Source organism: Coffea arabica, chromosome 11e (genome assembly GCF_036785885.1).
Source record: "Coffea arabica cultivar ET-39 chromosome 11e, Coffea Arabica ET-39 HiFi, whole genome shotgun sequence".
Taxonomy (NCBI): domain Eukaryota; kingdom Viridiplantae; phylum Streptophyta; class Magnoliopsida; order Gentianales; family Rubiaceae; genus Coffea; species Coffea arabica.
The window spans coordinates 52285266-52306395 of NC_092331.1; the positions used below are offsets into that span (position 1 = coordinate 52285266).

General features: G+C 34.9%; 3 protein-coding genes and 1 long non-coding RNA gene across 5 annotated transcripts; 2 read left to right on the forward strand and 2 right to left on the reverse strand.

The window, feature by feature from the left end:
• The first annotated feature begins 431 nt into the window (after positions 1-431).
• LOC113718790 (vacuolar iron transporter 1) lies at positions 432-3062 on the forward strand. The gene is made up of 4 exons (XM_027243707.2): positions 432-948; positions 1481-1566; positions 1662-1776; positions 2657-3062. Exons 1-4 carry the CDS (start codon positions 728-730, stop codon positions 2952-2954), a joined length of 720 nt encoding a protein of 239 aa, XP_027099508.1. The 5' UTR covers positions 432-727; the 3' UTR covers positions 2955-3062.
• Positions 3063-3942: 880 nt separating this feature from the next.
• On the reverse strand, positions 3943-7843 carry LOC113719732 (heat stress transcription factor A-8). Of its 2 annotated transcripts, XM_027245021.2 has the most exons (3): positions 7156-7293; positions 5322-5573; positions 3943-5007 (listed from the first exon to the last, which is right to left on the reverse strand). In XM_027245021.2, the coding sequence occupies exons 2-3, from the start codon at positions 5343-5345 to the stop codon at positions 4078-4080; spliced, it is 954 nt and encodes a 317-aa protein (XP_027100822.1). In that variant the 5' UTR covers positions 5346-5573; positions 7156-7293; the 3' UTR covers positions 3943-4077. The 2 variants fall into 2 exon arrangements, with proteins under 2 accessions (XP_027100822.1, XP_027100821.1); XM_027245020.2 differs by lacking the exon at positions 5322-5573 and having other exon boundaries at positions 7156-7843.
• A 2157-nt stretch (positions 7844-10000) lies between these two features.
• LOC113717797 (putative caffeoyl-CoA O-methyltransferase At1g67980) lies at positions 10001-14537 on the forward strand. Its single transcript, XM_072073061.1, has 5 exons — positions 10001-10192; positions 11642-11727; positions 12880-13024; positions 13257-13388; positions 13822-14537. Exons 1-5 carry the CDS (start codon positions 10133-10135, stop codon positions 14113-14115), a joined length of 717 nt encoding a protein of 238 aa, XP_071929162.1. The 5' UTR covers positions 10001-10132; the 3' UTR covers positions 14116-14537.
• Positions 14538-14629: 92 nt separating this feature from the next.
• On the reverse strand, positions 14630-19078 carry LOC140021774 (uncharacterized). Its single transcript, XR_011825754.1, has 2 exons — positions 18322-19078; positions 14630-14813 (listed from the first exon to the last, which is right to left on the reverse strand). It is a non-coding gene; the product is annotated as an uncharacterized lncRNA (long non-coding RNA).
• Between the last annotated feature and the right edge of the window lie 2052 nt (positions 19079-21130).

A 21130-nucleotide genomic window follows, 5' to 3' on the forward strand; every position in this document is an offset into this window, starting at 1 on the left:
CTTTGGACGTACCTCAATTGGACCTATCCGCGCCGTTCGCAGGAGACCATAGTTTTTTTCATCACGATACCAAACCATAGATTTCAGCATGAAGAATATAGCATAGAATAGTTAAAAAGCTAAATCCAAAAGCAGCAATTTATGCTCATTTCCAGTAATGCTATAAAATACGACTCCTCAAATAAGAATATTCCAATTCTTTTAAGCATGTGAGAGTCACTAAAACTCATGTATTCTATGCCTTTTAATGTTCCTATCAATCTGAATCTCAAAGGGGAAAAATGGGATGGGATAAAAAAATTTAATATCAAAATAAAGACAGAAAAAAAGGAAAGAATAAATAAATTGCAAGATTTATCTTCTCTCATTTTTTTTTCTTTTGTTTAAAAGTGGCAAAACCTTGTATTGCTTGGATGAAAGGTAAAAGGGATGAGACAAACAAGAAAAGCAAAGAGGAAAACTTTCTAAACTTGAGAACGCAAACTTTCACTTTTATGGAATCGGGGCATTCTATCTTAATGTGGAAACAAAACTAAACAGCCAGGACTTCTTCTTTCTTCCTACATAGTACTACCTAAGAAGTACCAAGACAATATATGTATATATATATATACCATTAACTTCATTTCTTCTTGTCTTGCTCTCATCAATTTCTTGTTTCTTTCTCATAAAGAGAAAATATTTCTTGGGTTTTTTTGGTCCTTTTCACGAAAAACTAGTGCAATAAATGGCTGGAGAACAAGAGAAATTATTGCTGGATGAACACAAGGAGAACCATTTCACAGCTGGAGAAATTGTTCGTGACATGATTATTGGTGTTTCTGATGGCCTAACAGTCCCTTTTGCTCTGGCTGCTGGATTGTCTGGTGCTAATGCTTCATCATCCATCATTCTCACTGCTGGCATTGCTGAGGTTGCTGCTGGAGCCATTTCCATGGGACTAGGAGGGTGATTTCTATTTCCTTTTTCGATTCTTGATTTGTTTCCACATCTAATTTCCTCACAAAATAAAGTTTGGTCCAAATAGTAACGAAAATTATGCTGCAGAAACAGTCAAATAGGACTGATTCTTACATGCATAGGCTCGTATATTGGTAGACCAATAAGATGCAATGGATGCACTGAATATTTTCCTGTCAGTTAGGTACTGTTCTAGGATGGACTGAGAATATTTCTTCCTTCTTTCTTCATTTCTCTTTCTTTTTATGTATAATTCTTGGGTTTTTCTTTTCCTTTACATATTAATGAAAAACATTTATAAAAAAAAAAAAAGCATGTAATCCCTACCCAACTGGGCTGGCCATTGGCATAGGGCATGAAGAATATGGCCAAAGATGTATACCAATTTCAACAGGTGCATCATGCATTTAGATACACAACACACAGATGGATATGAAACTTGTATATAGTTTGGTGTCAATTTTATGCAATTTTTACCACATAACTTCAATTGAAGTGCTAATTTTTCATATGTATTTAGTTATCTTGCTGCAAAAAGTGAGGCTGACCACTACATGAGAGAACTCAAAAGGGAAGAGGAAGAGATCATTGCTGTACCAGATACAGGTTTGAGTTTTGATTTTTTTTTTTGAATGGATTTTTACTCTTAATCAACCAACGATATTTACTGTCTCCATTTCATGGATAAATCAACAATGCAGAAGCAGCAGAGGTCGCAGAGATATTGTCCAGGTATGGAATTGAGCCCCATGAATATAAGCCAGTGGTGAACGCTCTGAGGAAGAACCCACAAGCCTGGCTTGATTTCATGATGAAGTAAGTTTAACTTTGACATGCATGACATAAAAGCGCCACATGTTACAAGGATAACCACCAAAAAAAAAATCATCAATTTCTCATATATTTTTGTCAGAATTTTTTACAAGATAAAAAAGAAACAAATTTGTTCATGAAATGTTACAGGGCTAACATTTTCCTACAAGTAGAATGAATCCATAATGTGACAAAATAAATAAATAAATAGAGTCCAATGTGATTTGCATAAACCAAACCGCAGATCAAAAATTGAGACTAACACCAAAACAATTTTCTTGACAATTTCTCAAATATAAGAGGATTCGAATGGTGCATGTCACAACTATAGGGAATAATTTACTTTAACTTTGCAATTTAAGAACTAAAATGTTTTTTGGTTTTGTTGTTATTTAGTGGCAATCAACTCTATTCTTCCTGAGTATAACAATTCCGAGAAACAATTTGTTTGAAAGAGCAACAAAGAAACTAAGTAGAACCTAGTCCATTAATGTCCCTTTCTGTTTCACCACTAGATAAGTTTCTTGAATTGACTAGGTTAAGGATTTTGTTTTTGTTTTTGTTTTTGTTTTTTTTTGGGGTCAAATGGAGGTCGATATACTCGAAACCATATTATATAGAGACATTTTGGAGGTATGGTAACCACCCATATTAGGCACCAAGACTGAGTTTGAGAAAACACAATAGTTTTACTTTTTAATGAGGTGAATTAACCATTTAGAGTAACAAACACTTGTCTAAACAGAAGTATGACTTTCCTAAGCACGGGTACACTTTTTTCTTTAAGGGTATTATTTCTGCGTTCAAGATTCTTGCTTTTATTCTCCAAGAATTTGATTGGCGTTTTACGAGTCAAGCTATTAAAATTTCAAGCAAAATGCAGATTTGAACTCGGATTGGAGAAGCCAGATCCAAGAAGAGCACTGCAAAGCGCATTTACCATTGCTATTTCCTACGTTGTTGGTGGAATTGTCCCTCTTATTCCTTACATTTTCATCCCAGTTGCAAGCAGGGCCGTTTTGGCATCTGTTGCCATAACATTAATAGCCTTATTTGTCTTTGGGTTTGCTAAGGGCTACTTTACTGGAAATAATCCCATCAGAAGTGCTCTGCAAACCGCTTTGATTGGAGCTGTTGCATCTGCTGCTGCTTTTGGCATGGCCAAAGCTGTTCAAGGATAGCCATCTCCTTATCCTTGTGTAGAACTGTAGCCTAGTTTGAAGAATAACATATATGTTACTTGTTTATTTTCAAGAATTTGATAAATCTGTTATGAGCTTTTCCTTCAATCATTAACAAAATCCAACAGGTTTGTTATGGAGCTTAAACGCATAAACCTCCGCAGGATTGATCGGTAATGCAGTCTAGGGTTGCAAATGAAACAAGCCGCTTATGAATCAATCGCGATCGGCTTGAGTCCGAGCTCAAATCGAATTCAAACTGATCAAGTCGAACTCGAGTTCAAAAATTTTAAGTTCGTTAGATTGCGAGTTAACTCAAATTCGGTTATATATTTTTTTAATAGTAAAATTACATATATATTCTTAAAATTTTATTATTTGTTAAGAAAAATTATTATTTTATTTATTTTTAAAAATAAAATAATTTTTTTTAATTTTTTTTAAGCTCGAACTCGAGCTTGACTCAAATTTAAGTCAAAGTTAAGCTCGAGATTGACATTTTAACCTCGTTGAACTCGAGCTCGAGTTCGAGTTTTGTAAAATTATGTTGAAACTCGACTTAATTAGATCGAAACTCGGCTCATTTGCTCTGCAGTCTAATGGTTTAGATTTAAGACTCTTCAAGTCCCAAGGATTTTGGTAGAAGTTTATTGCCCCATTTCCTCTCCTCCCAGCTCAGAACCATAATCGAAAGAATACAAATCTTGATCCTGCTACATTAACGTGCAAAACTACAGGACCTGTAAACGAAGCATTTTTAGCAGTGCACTTGACACCTAACAGCGTGCATCATGTTTAGACTGGAAAATTTTATATGACAAAGCTACCCAAGTAATTTGCTGCAAAAGCAAGCAGAAAGATTAGATTCTGTAAATTTTCAGAAACGAAAATGGTCGTTTCTGAAATGATGTATAACAGCTTATACCAAGTAGGCCATATTTAACAAAACACACTTAATTTTTCTTTGACAATACCCAGCAATAAAGGATGATAAACCAGAATCTTATGTGGTATTAAGAAAAGGAAAAGCAAAATTAGCCGTAAATCTCAATTGATTTATACAGCATTAGCATATAGCGAATAATAACATTTGCAGCGGGCTTCAGGAATTCAGAGAGCCCATTTACACAGTCAAAAAGTCCAAGCTTTCAAGGTTATCCAGTTGTTTGCGTATTCCTGTTGTATCAACCCATCTATTCTGATTCGATCCATCCTTCGGACTTTTGAGTTTATTAGATTCCTGTGCCTGGAATGCTGACTCTATGTCCATTCCAGTATCTAGATAAACTTCAGAATCAGGCTCATCAGTGTCTTTAGACTCTGCAAGTGGACATGATAAAAGGAGTTGGTCCATCAGAAAGTCACCACCAGGTGAATCCGGAAGAACAAGAGGTCCATGGTTTTCCAGAGAAAGCATCTTCTCATCCAACGGTAATGGTGTGAAATCCACACTCAAGAGGAGATCTCTTATTTCATCAGAAAGATCGAGCTCCACTGGTTTTTCTGAACTAGAACTTGGGGCGATGCAGGGAGGCTCTGAAGGCTCATTTGCAGGAAGCTGATACCTTATGATTGCTCCATCAGAAGATAAAGGTTCACAGTCATCATCAACTGTACTAAATTTGTGCATACCAGTTTCAGCTGCGCGCCAATTGTTCTCTTTTGGTTGCAGCAACTGGATGAAAAATCCAGGGTTTTGCATGACCATCACTATAAATGAGAGCATTTGTTGTTGATTCTTCTCCATACCTTTTAATTGATCTCTTACAAGTACCAGCTTACTCTGTGAGGTCTGCTGGTGTTGCTTCAGCTTTATCAGTTCTTGCATGAGCGTATTCTTATCAATCTTCAGAGTTTCAACTTCCTTCCTCAGTGCAGTTCTCCTATCTTCTTCAGATGCACCTGGATCAGCATCCTTCTGCTGGGAAGATTTCCTCTGCGCTTGTGCTGGAGTCTGCTTTCTTCTAACGATATTCTTCAGTAGATGCCTTTGGCCTTTAACAAACTCATCATTTGAGAACTCCCAGCGATCAGTATCAGATTTATGGAAACCCTAAGTTCAGCAGACTCTCATAAGTATGTAGATAATTTTTTTTTTTTTAATCAATAACAAGGTAAAACTTCAAAAGATGTCCCACAAGTCACATTTAATGACAAGAAATTAGCACTGTGTCAGTTTTCAATTTCAAGCACGCATCCACAAATGGTCTGTCCTTTTTCAAATTGTCCTTGTTGCTTCAAGAAATCAAATATAGAAACTTCAGATATTACTTCTATCCATGTTTGAAAGCAAACCATCTTTATGGACTGCAACAAGATGTTTACCATCAGATAGTGAGCTATGTGCAAATTAAAACATGTTCCTACCTTAATTGACAAGCTACCACTCATAACTAGAGATAAGCACCCTAAATGGGAACCGCCTTGCTGGTCACAGCATTTTGCAGCTTGCCAACTCTATGCACTTGAATGTCGACAAATGAACCCAGTAGTCCCTCAATGGCCAGGACAGAACATATTACTTTAGCTTCAACATCCTCAGCTTAGTTGAAGGCACAAAAGTTTGATCTTTAAATGACATTGATTGTTCAACCAGAAGCTTCTGGTCTCAACCCATTACTAAATTAAGCAGGAAAATACGTCAAGACACTCAGATCACATTACTCTCCACAATAAAATTAACACTTGATAAGGATAAACATAACATTTAGGAAGTCCTATATCTCCTTATAACACCTTGCAGAAAGAAATCAAACACCTATTCATCTAAAATATACATAGTCCAAGTAGTTCCAGAGCAACATCTAAACTTGAACAAATGGCCAGACAATGTTGCACACATTAAAAAAAAATTCTAATTGCAAACTTTGCCACAATCATTAGTTTAACTACCACAATGAAATGCATTGAACCATTATTTAGGAGTAGTTGTTGTAACTTTCTAACTTGGAAAGTCCTTTAAGATAAACTTCAGAAGAATTATCTTTCATAGCTATTCTTTTGGGGCAAGATATGATGCAACAATATTGTACTTTGTATTCTAATCCATTCACCATCTAAATAAAAGATAAAGTTCTGAATGCAGAAAGAGGGTGCCAAAATATGGCATAGAATGGATGAACCTTGAAACATTAACCCGATTCAACTTTCCAAGGACAAGGCGATCCACTATCATTGTAAACTCACACGAGATACAAGTTAGAAAAATAAATCATAAAGGACAATACAAATTCAGTTGACAAGCTCTGCTATTTTAAGGCCATGGAAGGAATAGACACAACAAGGAACAATATTCATCACATCTAAACCTCTCCAAGATGAATAATTGCATTCCAGTTACAGGAATCACAGCAACATAACAAACATGGATAATTTTTTATGCTATCATAGCATAGGATGTAGAAAAGGAGAATATTGAACCATCTCCATTAATCACCTAACTGGCAAAGAAAAGGAAAAACACTAGATTGATATGAATTCAAATTTCATGCCCATCTTTTGTTTCTAAAGCCTGTTAAGAGCTATTAATTCAATAAAATGAATGCCAGAATATGCTGTTTCCAGTTATGAGGTTAGGCAGCTAGCTATTTGTTAATCTTTATCGACCCACAAACAGGCACCTTTTTGATCGGTAATGAATTGCAGAGACAGCCGCTTGGAACGAGGTAACGGAGACTTCAGGAATCATTAAGTTTCACAAAGAACATGATCTTAGATATTCGCAAGCATGATAGCAAGAAAGGACATTCATGTCATGAAGAAACCAAATTCTTTCTGGAAACAGATTTTTTTTAACTTAATGCACATGTAAATGCATCTTACCAAAATATTTCCAGACCATCTGTATTAGGTTCTCTTTTTATAACTACTATATCATTGTAGGAAGAACAATCCACTACAATCTGCTCTCAACTTGACAGAGGCACATTTTCAACTAACATAATTCCAGAATCACCGTCTAAGTACTAGCTACTCATCAAAATCCAAAGAAAGAAACTTCAGCCACTCATATCCTAATCAACAAATTTCCAATAAACCGAAATAATAAGCTCATTTCGTAGATTATCAAGAACAAACAAACCAAAATTCAAAAAGGCATCTACGCAATTAGCACAATAAGCATAAGGAACAACATAATCCATAGGCAAATTCTCACTCGGAAAACCAAAAAATTAATGATACTTCGCAGAGATAAACTCACATATATGTTCAGTTGGCGAACGAAGCTGGAAAAATTGCTGTGCTTGAAGTGCTTTGGAAGCAATTCAGAAGAGAACCTAGAGACATCCCATATGATAAAGCTATTGCTATGTGTTTGACTCCACGAAATCAACTCATCGGTTGATTCATCGCTCACCATCTCATAAATTTTCAACAAAAATGGAGCCACTGATGAGCCATTCTCCAAAGATTTCACCATAATCCCGACTACAGAAAAACGGATAAAAAATAAACCAACAAAATCAACTTTTCTCGATGAAACTTTCACTTTTGAACAGACCCCCTTCAATTATAGCACTAAGAAGACAAACCCACTTCAATTTTGGTCCCAAAAATCAACCTTCTTCTACGGAATTCCACTTTTGTGAATTGGACCCACTCGACAATACGACCTAAGAAGAAAAACCCAGATGAATTTTGGTCTTAAAATCCAATCTTGGAAGTGGGATTCCAATAGTTTCCTCTTTTGAATCGAATTCGAGACCAAGTACCTGAATCCCTTGAATTATACTAATTTATAAGTGGGTTTAAAAGACTTGAGAAAGGGGCTAGGAATGTAGTCAGTTTGAGGTGCGCCTCTTTCAAAAGCGTGGTCCTCGCTCCACAGAAGTCTCTGGGAAAGTGAGGTCATGTATTGGAAAAGGGGAATGTACAGTGTTTTGATTGACAGAAACTCAAAAAGGGCGTAAAAGAGGGCACGGTGCAGATTCTGCTGAAGGTGCATTCTGATTGGTGCGTTAACGGGAACATTGACGGTGGAAAATATCTAAACGTAATCCGCTTTTTCTTCTTTTTTTTTAAAAGCGTGTTTCTTTGGAATTTGTCTAGCAAGTTGTTTGCAATGCAATTGGTAGATGAATAAAACTACTCTATAATTGAATCGAGCTCAACTCATGAGTTGAAAAAAAGGTCGTTCAAGTTTAATTGGTTAATTTCAATTACAAATAGTATTTTGTTTTTGATGAAATTTTAATTTTAATTCAAATTTTGTTCAATATAACTTGAAATTTACATGTCAAAAAAGGTTAAATTATTCGATAAAAAGCTCGTTTTACTACAACTTAATAAATAAGCAAAGTCAAATTTAAATATAAGTTCAACCTTATTAAAATAAATAAACAAATTTAAATACTAAAGTATTCATTGACTAGACTCCATAAAGCATAAACTCCTTAATGGGGCATTGGAATTGAGGGGTAAAGTTCACTATGCCCTACATGAAACCCACCCCAAGTCGAGAGGCCTACATGAAAAAGGCCCACTTGTTGGGCTGAAGGTTATGAAGTAGCTTCAAGAACAGACGCAAACAAAACAAGATGTCAAGGGTCAAAACACTTTCGCATGCCTTATTAGCTGTAGAGCCTTTTCTGGGCTTCACCACTTAATCTAATCAAGGTTACTACAGAGCTGAGTCGGGTCTGATAGTCCATTATTTGACTTGACTCAAGTAAAAATATTTGAAATCGAACCCGAACTCAATTTTGTCGAAATCTTCAAAGTGAGCTCGAGTTCAAATTTATTTTACCTTACTCGATCTCAACTTCAAACTTGACCAAATCGAACTCAATCGAACCAAATCGAGTTCAATTCAAGTTTTAAGCTTGATTTTTTAATAAATTTTATAATTTTATAATAAATAATTATAAATTATATTATAAAGGTTTTTCTAATCAGTATGCATAGGACATTTATTAACACACTTAACATTCATCTAACCTACTATGTGTATACATACACTAACAATTACTATTACTCTCCTGTATTTATATACCTTTTTCTATTTAATTTTACCTACTTTCTCTTGTATTTATTTACTTTTCCTAATTAATCTTATACTTCCAAAAATATGACACCACAATTATTACTCTCTCACATTTATATACTTTTTTTTATTTAATCTTACCTACTCTTTCTTATATTTACTTACTTTCTTTAATTAATCTTACATTTCAAAATATATAACACTTAAAATATATCTTAACGCATGTCCTATGAACATCCATCAGACATGTCCTATTATAAATATACTATTTGATAAGGCTCAATAAGTATTCAAGTTTTGATTTTTTTTACTCGAACTCAACTTATCAAATTCAGTGTATCTCAATACCGAATTTGAGTCGAACTTTTTGATCGAGTTACTTGTGAATCCAAGTTGAGCAGCTTGATTAATTTACGCCCCTAATATAACAGAGATCATGTGTAATGCTCTTAACCCTTAATGTGTTGCATTATCGCGTCTCAATCCTGTTTGTAAACGGCCCATGCTGCTGCGTGCATGATCCTAATGTTTGACAATTTCTTCGGTGTGCTGTAACTAGGGGTGCAAACGAGTCAAACTCGAGTCGAACTTTGACTAATCGAGCCGAGCTCAAGTTAATTTTGTGAAGCTCGAACTCGAGCTCGAGCTCGAGGAGCTCAAAATATCAAGCTCGAGCTCGAGCTCGAGTCAAATTCGAGTCGAGCTTCGAGCTTAAAAAATAAAAAAATAATTATTATTATTTTATTTTTAAAAAATAAAAAATAAATATTTATTTTTAAAAATAAATAAAATAATAATTTTTTTAACAAATAATAAAATATTAGGAATATATATGTAATTTTACTATTAAAATAAAAAATAAAAAAATATATATATATATATAATTGAGCTCGCGAGCCAACGAGTTTAATGTTTTTGAACTCGAACCCGAACTCGAAATCGACTTAATTAGCTCGAATATCGAGTTTGAGTCGAACTCGTATTCGAGCCGAATCGCGAGCGGCTCGATTCGCGAAACACCCCTAGCTGTAACACCCTTGATAAATATGCATGTATACAATATTCTCGAGGATGTGACATCGGAAACTTCGGATTAATATCCTTATATGCCAATAGCCCCACCGTCTTCTGGGCTGAATAAAGCTAAGAGGCATTTCTGCACGTTACAAAATCTCCTGAATTCATCTTCAGTATCATGGCCAAGGAAGGAGGTTCTAAAGTGAAGACAATTCTCCAGAGTGAGGCCCTCCAGAAGGTCAGTCCTCCTCTCCCATTAACACTTGAATCTAATCTTTTTTTTTACTAGTATTATTTTTCTCTGTTGTCTGTTAACCAGCTCATAAGTTTCCAAAATTTTGAGTTCTTGTGTTGAATCCCTTTTTTTTTTTTTTTTTTTTCAATTTCACTCTTCCTCTCCCTGTCTTTTTTTTGGGTGTAATTGGTTAAATATTTTTGTTATGGTCTTATATATGTTTGTTTATCTGTGTTGCTCACGAGTGAGTTCAGCAGAGACATTTTTCATCAGCTTACATGAGTCAGTTGAGTAAGTAAACTTGCAAGAAAGAGTTTATAAGGGACTGATAATATACCCGATTGCATAAAGAATTAAAGATGAACGGCCTAGATTGCTAAGATGGAAAATAAGAAGATGTCAGTTTAAAGAACGAAAGTTCCCTCTGCTTTAGAATTTTTTTTTCTTTTTGTTGTTTGGGTGTGGAAAAATCTCTTTTTTCAGAATTAAGATTCTGCCTGTTCCCAGCTGATTTAGGTTAGGAAACTAAGCTGAATTTCTTATAGATGTACTTTGATCTGGAATTAGTCAGTTGGAGTACGCTTCAGGATTAGGAAATTATGCCTTATTAGTTAATTGAGGTTGTCTTCATACGCTTTCTGTCTTGGGCTGGAATTTTGGTTGTTTCCAGTGCCATTTCAACACTGCAGTCCTGTGCTTTCTCTCAAATTGAAAAGTACCAGCTCAATTTGAGGCAAAATTCACCTATTGGTGGTGTTCCTTCAAATTCCTGAAGAAAACCTGCGAGACCAGATGATAATTTTTTTTTCTAGTACAAACCAGATGATAATTTTCAGCAAATAAGGTTTCTGGCCTGCGAGTTGTCCAATTGTGACCTAATGACTTGATTCAATCCTTGATCATGATCTTTGGGCAGCTGATTCTTAACTGCTGGCTCGAACTGCGTTGGGAGAGGCATGATTTGATTAGGCAATCTTGCCGCCTTCTCTGTAGTTTTGACAATTTTTGAAGATTTCTGGGATGGGCGTTTGAAATAAATTTGGATGCTCTGAAAACCTCCGAAGGTGATTTTTTGCCTCAGAACTGAAAACTGATTTGTGGTTGTGGGAGGGAAATTTTTCTTTTTAGAAGAATGCCTCCTATTTGGAAACTGACTTGTGGTTGTGGGAAGAGAATTATTCTTTGTAGAAAAACCCAGCCATGGAGTAGAGTTTGTTTTTGGGAAGCAAAGGGAAAAAGAAGTGCACTTACTATAAATTTGGAACTGCTTTAGAGCAACAATATTTTTTAGATTCTAAACAAAGAAAAGGTAATATTTGCATGAATAACCCCGTTGAAGGAATCTATAAATTTGATGACGACTTGAGATGAATTTGTTCACTATGCACAAGTGCCTTCTGTCCAAGCATGCATTCACTATTTAATTGCCTTGTTGATTCTGCTTATGTGCAGTACATCTTGAATACTAGCACATACCCAAGAGAGCATGAACAACTGAAGGAGCTAAGAGAAGAGACTGCCAGGAAATATGGTGCCAGGTAATGTGAACTCCTGATACTGACAGGACTTCTTAACTTCTAATTTTCAGCTCAGATACCTTTCTTCTTCCAGCTCAGAAAAGTAACACAAAGGCCTTTCAGTGATTTCTTAAAGCTTTGCAAATGACTATGAAGTTTCAAAAATATGTATCTTGGAATTCCTTTCCTGTGTCATGAATTTGCAGTATAGAAACCAATAAGCTTTCCAGTTTTTAATATTGCTTCTTTGCTTTTTGGAATGATAAGTCTAGATAAAGCTGTAGAAAAGAAACTTGGTCCTGCTTCAAGCTTAAATCTACGCTGATATACCGATCCCTTGAAGACAATAGGAAAGCTTTGGAGAAGTCCTTGATTTTGATCATATCTATATGATATTTTAGTCAGCTTAGTTGGTTTCCAAATTATCAAGCTTCAAATTTTCTTCAGCATTTTTGTACATATCTGACAGCTAAAATGGAAGCTACACGTTTCGCTGAAAAAAAAATGGCTGTTATCCATTATGCGGTAAAAATAGCATTATCTTGAAGGGGAAGTAAGAAAAAGTTGCTTCTTATTGTGTGGAAGTACTCAAGGAAGATCTATATACAGTTTAACCAGTTAGGATGATTACACATTGAAGGAAAACCTGGAAGAAGAGGTAGACCGAACCAATATCGAGTTAGCCAATCATGAAGATTTGCAAGCACATGGCTGTATGAACTCTATGAGCGTAGTTTGAGAAAATGAAACTACAATGTTTATGTAGTCAACCTTGGAAACCACCTGTCTTGTCCTTTACTGATGTCCAGGACCGAAAATACCATAACGCTTAATGGAAGAAATGCTGGTAATCAAACTTTTTCATGACTTAAGATCTTTTGGCTGTTCCAATTCTGCTTCTGCTATGAAGCATGATGATTAAATTACGTTTTGCTCTTTTCTTTACTTCGTTAATAAATAAAAAGACATAAAGTACCTAGCGAGCATTCTATTGCTCCAAAAGTTCTTGATTGGTTACACTGCTAGACCAATTTATACTGATGCAGAATTGTTTGCTCCAAAATGTCAATCAGCAATTGTAGGCCTGGAACCAGAGTTGATCTTGCAAAGTTGCATAGATGGGATGCATGATGCTTATTTGAAAGGAACATTTATACTGATCTTGTATTGCAGGGCTATTATAGGTGTGCCACCTGATGAGGGGCTCTTCCTGTCTATGTTTTTGAAAGTAATGAATGCCAAGAAGACACTGGAGATTGGTGTTTTTACTGGCTATTCTCTTCTTACTACTGCTCTTGCACTTCCTGATGATGGCCAGGTACATAGCTAACCATATTGTGTTGCAAATAAAAAATAAGTAGAACTTTAGACATAGCTAACCATATTCTGCTGCAAATAAAAAATAAGTAGAACTTTAGACATAGCTAACCATATTCTGTTGCAAATAAACATAAGTAGAATTTTAGAATGTGGTATTATTCTGTACAACTGATTACAAATAAATTGATGCAAATCTTGAAATACTGCATTCGTTTGCTTATATCAAGCAGATAGTTGCAATAGACCCTGATCAAGGAGCATTTGAAGTTGGTCTGAAATTCATCAAGAAAGCTGGTGTGGAGAACAAAATCAAATTCATCAAATCAGATGGCATTTCTGCTCTAAATGATTTGTTGAACAATGTGAGTATGCAGCATTTGCCAGAAGCTCCCTTCAGATTTTTCTGGAAAAAGTGCACTATAAAGTAACCACTAGTAGGTTCCCTTGAAAGTCTAGATAAAACTGATACTTTTTCATTCTAAAAAACCATAATACCAAGAATATAGTAGATTGGTCTGATTTAACTAGCAGCTCTGGATTTCTATTTGACTGGTAAGTGATGGACTTTGAAGCCTCTGCACATGACAAAGCTACCCGACTCAACTCGATATGGAAATCTTGATTTCTACCTCTCAAGAGAATGCAAATGATCTAAGAAAGTTTGAACTTTTCTCTTATTGCTTCTGTTCTTAGTTTTACTTCAATATGGATATTCAGTAGTGTTAGAAACATGGAGAACTGATGATGTAAGCCACTTCGATAGTTGCTGATCTTGAGGCTAACATGTTCATGCAGGAAGCTAGTGAAGCAACATTCGACTTTGCATTTGTGGATGCAGACAAGCCAAGCTACATCCAGTACCATGAACAACTAATAAAGCTGGTGAAGATTGGAGGAATTATCGCTTACGATAACACTCTATACGGTGGATATGTTGTCAGTGAAGAAATTGAAATGCACGAAAGATCCACTGTCAACAGAAAAGCCATCATACAATTCAACAACTATATAGCCTCGGATCCTCGAGTTGAGATCTCTCAGGTTCCTATAGGAGATGGTGTTACATTGTGTAGGCGCATCATCGCCTAGCTGACATGACATCTTACATGAATTTTATTAGTAGTGCAATTGCTACAGCTTACTTGGATGGTTTGCTTGGTCATAATTACTTGATGTTGTCCCAATAGCATTAGGCATAAGAAAGATTTCTTCTCTGAACAACTTTCTTCCTTTTTTTTTTTCTGCATTCATGCCTCTACATTAGGAAGCTACCATTAGACCATATCAGAAGAATACTTCCGTGTGAGGTTAATGAGTGGTGAATTAGATCACCTTTGTCGTAGTTCAAATGTTGATACTAGGCAGGGTATAGCTAGTGCCAGCCCAAAAGGAGTTTGGTTGCTCATGCACTAGCCTCCAAAATTTAGAGAAGACTTGGGTCACTTGTATTAGTTGTCTGCATTATTATGTTAGATAATATCAGAAATCTATCCTGAGGTTTCTTTCTAGCAGTTTCATTTGGTTTCTTGAGAATTTCAATATTACACTTGCAATAGGAAAAAGAATTGACAATGCCAAAAAAAAAAAAGAAAATGACTTGCACTTGTGCTCCAAATAATGACCATTCCTAATTGCTCATAAATAGATACTCCAATTTTGTTTCTCCATTTTTCATTTCCAAGGCCAAGGAGATCCTGTGATATATGAAGACAATTCTCAAGAGTTTTGAGGCCATTCAGGAGGTTGGTACTTGCTATTTGTCCCCCCTATCATCTCTTCAAATTTGACTGTAAAATCAAAAGCAATGTATCAAAATTAAAATATTCAATCTCATAAGGTCGAAAAATATGAAGAACCAAATGTGATAATTTCAAGAATCGCGCAGCAGCTGAGGAAAATTACAATTTTAGCTCTTGACGGAAAAAATATAGAAGAGCTTCAAAGCCCAAACACGAGGCCCTGAGCCACTGTCCACAGGATAGAGCAACAGGATCAAATTTTCTTCAGAAGTGCAAAAAAATTCACATCCATTCCTATGTTTTTTTTGTTATATATAGACGTCAACAGCAAGACAATTTGGCTATTTGTTGGGCAATTCCATCTTCCTTTTCGTTTATGGTGAAAATTTGTCCATTTCAAATTCACATGGTTTAGATTATTTTCTGGGCACATTTTTTTTTTTCAAGAAGTGAAGAAATTGCATGTAAATAGTACCTTTCCTATACATTTGATTGCTTGTATTTGCATTTATTATCTTAAATTTATTTATTTTTCTTAAACTCTATCTACATCATTAGATGCGATCGAAAATGGAGATTGTTGAGAGCCCTGATCCCATTTACAGCCCATGAGTTAATGTAATTTTCCAGTATAGACAAATAAAACTTCCACTAATTCCTTGTTCCATCTCAAAAACCCTAACCCAAATGTGCCCTCTCTTCCAAGATGGGAACTATTTCATGCTGTACAAATGCTTCATCATCCACCAAATATATGCCATTGTTAGTGATTTTTGGGTATGAAAACCATCTACTCTTATAGTGTAATGAGTCACTCATATCCCTTTTTGTTTTAGGGGTCCATTTTGATACTTAGCCCATCGCATGTGCAAAAGGTCACAAACTCAGATGGAATTGATTACATTTGGTGTTACTTTCATGGATAGGTCAAAATATATACAGTATTATTCACCATAATTTTCTAAAGTGGGAAATAGAAAGTCAAAAAAATTAAAAAAAGAGGAAGATATGCCCCATCTCTTTAATTAGTAAGCAACGGTTCGTTACTTTTCGTTCATGATATTGTGTGCAAAAGATGTTTATTTCTTTAGGAATATTCATTATTTACTTAGCATAACCAATTATAATAATGGTTTTTGGTGAATCCAAGGTTTCAACACCTGAAATATTGGAGAGAGTAAATTGTTGATTTGCTAAAGCTTTGTGTTAAAAAAGTTTCTTCAACAAAGCGTAAATGTTACCGGTGCTTAAAAAGTCCTAAACCATCGAATTTGTATTTTCTCACCTACATGGTCATGCAAAGTTTGCGTGTCGTGCTAATTCAACCACAATTTTTATTCTTTACAAAGACCTTCATCTAATATTAGGAAAAAAAAAAACGGTCGACGAAGTTTTAGTCTAACGGCTAAGATTTAAACCCCAAAAATTAAAGGTTTTGGATTCAAATTTTCTTACCCTCTTTCCGCTTCTTAAGTTCCATCCTCTCTTAGTAAAAAAACTAAATTGGAGGCCTCAACAATAAATATGCCACACATACCTATAGCAATTAGGTTAAGCCATAGGATGAATCACTTTGTAGGATTTTTTCAAGGCGAGTCAACAGTGCCTTGGTATAATCGTATAAGGTGTAGCCGTATTTTTGCATATTAGTGGAAATGATAGGTGTAGAATTCAAAACTCTCACTTACATTCCCTCTTTCTGTATCATTCAATCTAATCCTTTATGTGGTGCAGCATATATTCTCTAACTAGTATATTACAAGTCAAATATCCAATATTTCACAATCACTTTTGTTAAATTAACTAACCCAACTCACCGAAGTGACTCCATTATTTACATTTTGGAACGCTTGATACAAGCATCTCTTTTCTTGACCATCTTGAATGCTAGGTGAACGAATTTTGGTACGAATTGCCTTAGATGTTTTATTCTTCAATTATATTAATAGATGAATAGGCAATATTGACACTAAATTAAGAAGGAATATACATCAAGACACATCACATTACTCTCCATAGTAAAATTAACACTTGATAAGGATAAACATGACATTTAGGGAGTCCTATATCTCCTTATAACACCTTGCAGAAAGAAATCAAACACCTATTCATCTAAAATATACATAGTCCAAGTAGTTCCAGAGCAACATCTAAACTCGAACAAATGGGCAGACAATGTTGTACACAATGAAAAAAAATTCTAATTGCAAACTTTGCCACAATCATTAGTTTAACTACCACAATGAAATGCATTGAACCATTATTTAGGAGTAGTTGTTGTAACTTTCTAACTTGGAAAGTCCTTTAAGATAAACTTCAGAAGAATTATCTTTCATAGCTATTCTTTTGAGGCAAGATATGATGCAACCATATTGTACTCTGTATTCTAATCCATTCACCATCTAAATAAAAGATAAAGTTCTGTATGCAGAAAGAGAGTGCCAAAATATGGCATAGAATGGATGAACCTTGAAACATTAACCCGATTCAACTTTCCAAGGACAAGGTGATCCACTATCATTGTAAACTCACACAAGATACAAGTTAGAAAAATAAATCATAAGCAAGGACAATACAAATTCAGTTGACAAGCTCTGCTATTTTAAGGCCATGGAATGAATAGACACAACAAGGAACAGTATTCAATATTCATCATATCTAAACCTGTCCAAGATGAATAATTGCATTCCAGTCACAGGAATCACAGCAACATACCGAACATGGATAATCTTTTATGCTATCCTAGCATAGGATGTAGAAAAGGAGAATATTGAACCATCTCCATTAATCACCTAACTGGCAAAGAAAAGGAAAAACACTAGATTGAAATGAATTAAAATTTCATGCCCATCTTTTGTTTCTAAAGCCTGTTAAAAGATATTAATTCAATAAAATGAATGCCAGAATATGCTGTTTCCAGTTATGAGGTTAGGCAGCTAGCTATTTGTTAATCTTTATCGACCCACAAACAGGCACCTTTTTGATCGGTAATGAATTGCAGAGACAGCCGCTTGGAATGAGGTAATGGAAAATTCAGGAATCATTAAGTTTCACAAAGAAAATATCTTAGATATTCGCAAGCATGATAGCAAGAAAGGACATTCATGTCATGAAGAAACCAAATTCCTTCTGGAAACAGATTATTTTTAACTTAATGCACATGTAAATGCATCTTACCAAAATATTTCCAGACCATCTGTATTAGGTTCTCTTTTTACAACTACGATATCATTGTAGGAAGAACAATCCACTACAATCTGTTCTCAACTTGACAGAGACACATCTTCAACTAACATAATTCCAGAATCACCGTCTTAAGTACTAGCTACTCATCAAAATCAAAAGAAAGAAACTTCAGCCACTCATATCCTAATCAACAAAATTCCAATAAACCGAAATAATAAGCTCATTTCGTAGATTATCAAGAACCAACAAACCAAAATTCAAAAAGGCATCTACGCAATTAGCACAATAAGCATAAAAAAAAACATAATCCTTCGGCAAATTCTCACTCGGAAAACCAAAAAATTAATGATACTTTGCAGAGATAACTCACATATATGTTCAGTTGGCGAACGAAGCTGGAAAAATTGCTGTGCTTGAAGTGCTTTGGAAGCAATTCAGAAGAGAACCTAGAGACATCCCATATGATAAAGCTATTGCTATGTGTTTGACTCCACGAAATCAACTCATCGGTTGATTCATCGCTCACCATCTCATAAATTTTCAACAAAAATGGAGCCACTGATGAGCCATTCTCCAAAGATTTCACCATAATCCCGACTACAGAAAAACGGATAAAAAATAAACCAACAAAATCAACTTTTCTCGATGAAACTTTCACTTTTGAACAGACCCCTTCAATTATAGCACTAAGAAGACAAACCCACTTCAATTTTGGTCCCAAAAATCAACCTTCTTCTACGGAATTCCACTTTTGTGAATTGGACCCACTCGACAATACGACCTAAGAAGAAAAACCCAGATGAATTTTGGTCTTAAAATCCAATCTTGGAAGTGGGATTCCAATAGTTTCCTCTTTTGAATCGAATTCGAGACCAAGTACCTGAATCCCTTGAATTATACTAATTTATAAGTGGGTTTAAAAGACTTGAGAAAGGGGCTAGGAATGTAGTCAGTTTGAGGTGCGTCTCTTTCAAAAGCGTGGTCCTCACTCCACAGAAGTCTCTGGGAAAGAGAGGTCATGTATAGGAAAAGGGGGAATGTACAGTGTTTTGATTGACAGAAACTCAAAAAGGGCGTCAAAGAGGGCACGGTGCAGATTCTGCGGAAGGTGCATTCTGATTGGTGCGTTAACGGGAAACATTGACGGTGGAAAATATCTAAACGTAATCCGCTTTTTCTTCTTTTTTTAAAAATCGTGTTTCTTTGGAATTTGTCTAGCAAGTTGTTTGCAATGCAATTGGTAGATGAATAAAACTACTGTATAATTGAATCGAGCTCAACTCATGAGTTGAAAAAAAGGTCGTTCAAGTTTAATTGGTTAATTTCAATTACAAATAGTATTTTGTTTTTGATGAAATTTTAATTTTAATTCAAATTTTGTTCAATATAACTTGAAATTTACATGTCAAAAAAGGTTAAATTATTCGATAAAAAGCTCGTTTTACTACAACTTAATAAATAAGCAAAGTCAAATTTAAATATAAGTTCAACCTTATTAAAATAAATAAACAAATTTAAATACTAAAGTATTCATTGACTAGACTCCATAAAGCATAAACTCCTTAATGGGGCATTGGAATTGAGGGGTAAAGTTCACTATGCCCTACATGAAACGCACTCCAAGTCGAGAGGCCTACATGAAAAAGGCCCACTTGTTGGGCTGAAGGTTATGAAGTAGCTTCAAGAACAGACACAAACAAAACAAGCATGTCAAGGGTCAAAACACTTTCGCATGCCGTATTAGCTGTAGAGCCTTTTCTGGGCTTCACCACTTAATCTAATCAAGGTTACTACAGAGCTGAGTCGGGTCTGATAGTCCATTATTTGACTTGACTCAAGTAAAAATATTTGAAATCGAACCCGAACTCAATTTTGTCGAAATCTTCAAAGTGAGCTCGAGTTCAAATTTATTTTACCTTACTCGATCTCAACTTCAAACTTGACCAAATCGAGTTCAATTCAGGTTTTAAGCTTGATTTTTTAATAAATTTTATAATTTTATAATAAATAATTATAAATTATATTATAAAGGTTTTTCTAATCAGTATGCATAGGACATTTATTAACACACTTAACATTCATCTAACCTACTATGTGTATACATACACTAACAATTACTATTACTCTCCTGTATTTATATACCTTTTTCTATTTAATTTTACCTACTTTCTCTTGTATTTATTTACTTTTCCTAATTAATCTTATACTTCCAAAAATATGACACCACAATTATTACTCTCTCACATTTATATACTTTTTTTAATTTAATCTTACCTACTCTTTCTTATATTTACTTACTTTCTTTAATTAATCTTACATTTCAAAATATATAACACTTAAAATATATCTTAACGCATGTCCTATGAACATCCATCAGACATGTCCTATTATAAATATACTATTTGATAAGGCTCAATAAGTATTCAAGTTTTGATTTTTTTTACTCGAACTCAACTTATCAAATTCAGTGTATCTCAATACCGAATTTGAGTCGAACTTTTTGATCGAGTTACTTGTGAATCCAAGTTGAGCAGCTTGATTAATTTACGCCCCTAATATAACAGAGATCATGTGTAATGCTCTTAACCCTTAATGTGTTGCATTATCGCGTCTCAATCCTGTTTGTAAACGGCCCATGCTGCTGCGTGCATGATCCTAATGTTTGACAATTTCTTCGGTGTGCTGTAACTAGGGGTGCAAACGAGTCAAGCTCGAATCGAGTTTTGGCTAATCGAGCCGAGCTCGAGTTAATTTTGTGAAGCTCGAGCTCGAGCTCGAGCTCGACGAGCTCAAAATATCAAGCTCGAGCTCGAGCTCGAGTCAAATTCGAGTCGAGCTCGAGCTTAAAAAATAAAAAAATAATTATTATTATTTTATTTTTAAAAAATAAAAAATAAATATTTATTTTTAAAAATAAATAAAATAATAATTTTTTTAACAAATAATAAAATATTAGGAATATATATGTAATTTTACTATTAAAATAAAAAATAAAAAAATATATATATATATAATTGAGCTCACGAGCCAACGAGTTTAATGTTTTTGAACTCAAACTCGAAATCGAAATCGAGCCGGCTCGCGAGCGGCTCGATTCCCGAAACACCCCTAGCTGTAACACCCTTGATAAATATGCATGTATACAATATTCTCGAGGATGTGACATCGGAAACTTCGGA

Bases quoted from the DNA above. Each gene is read 5' to 3' on its own strand.
- LOC113719732 (XM_027245020.2), bottom strand. From the start codon at position 7,374: ATGGTGAAATCTTTGGAGAATGGCTCATCAGTGGCTCCATTTTTGTTG. The intron at 5,008-7,155 runs GTGAGTTTATCT...TGCTGAACTTAG, and splicing joins TTCGCCAACTGAACATATAT to GGTTTCCATAAATCTGATAC.
- LOC113717797 (XM_072073061.1), top strand. From the start codon at position 10,133: ATGGCCAAGGAAGGAGGTTCTAAAGTGAAGACAATTCTCCAGAGTGAG. The intron at 13,025-13,256 runs GTACATAGCTAA...TATATCAAGCAG, and splicing joins CACTTCCTGATGATGGCCAG to ATAGTTGCAATAGACCCTGA. The intron at 13,389-13,821 runs GTGAGTATGCAG...ATGTTCATGCAG, and splicing joins TAAATGATTTGTTGAACAAT to GAAGCTAGTGAAGCAACATT.
- LOC113718790 (XM_027243707.2), top strand. From the start codon at position 728: ATGGCTGGAGAACAAGAGAAATTATTGCTGGATGAACACAAGGAGAAC. The intron at 949-1,480 runs GTGATTTCTATT...ATATGTATTTAG, and splicing joins ATTTCCATGGGACTAGGAGG to TTATCTTGCTGCAAAAAGTG. The intron at 1,567-1,661 runs GTTTGAGTTTTG...TCAACAATGCAG, and splicing joins CATTGCTGTACCAGATACAG to AAGCAGCAGAGGTCGCAGAG.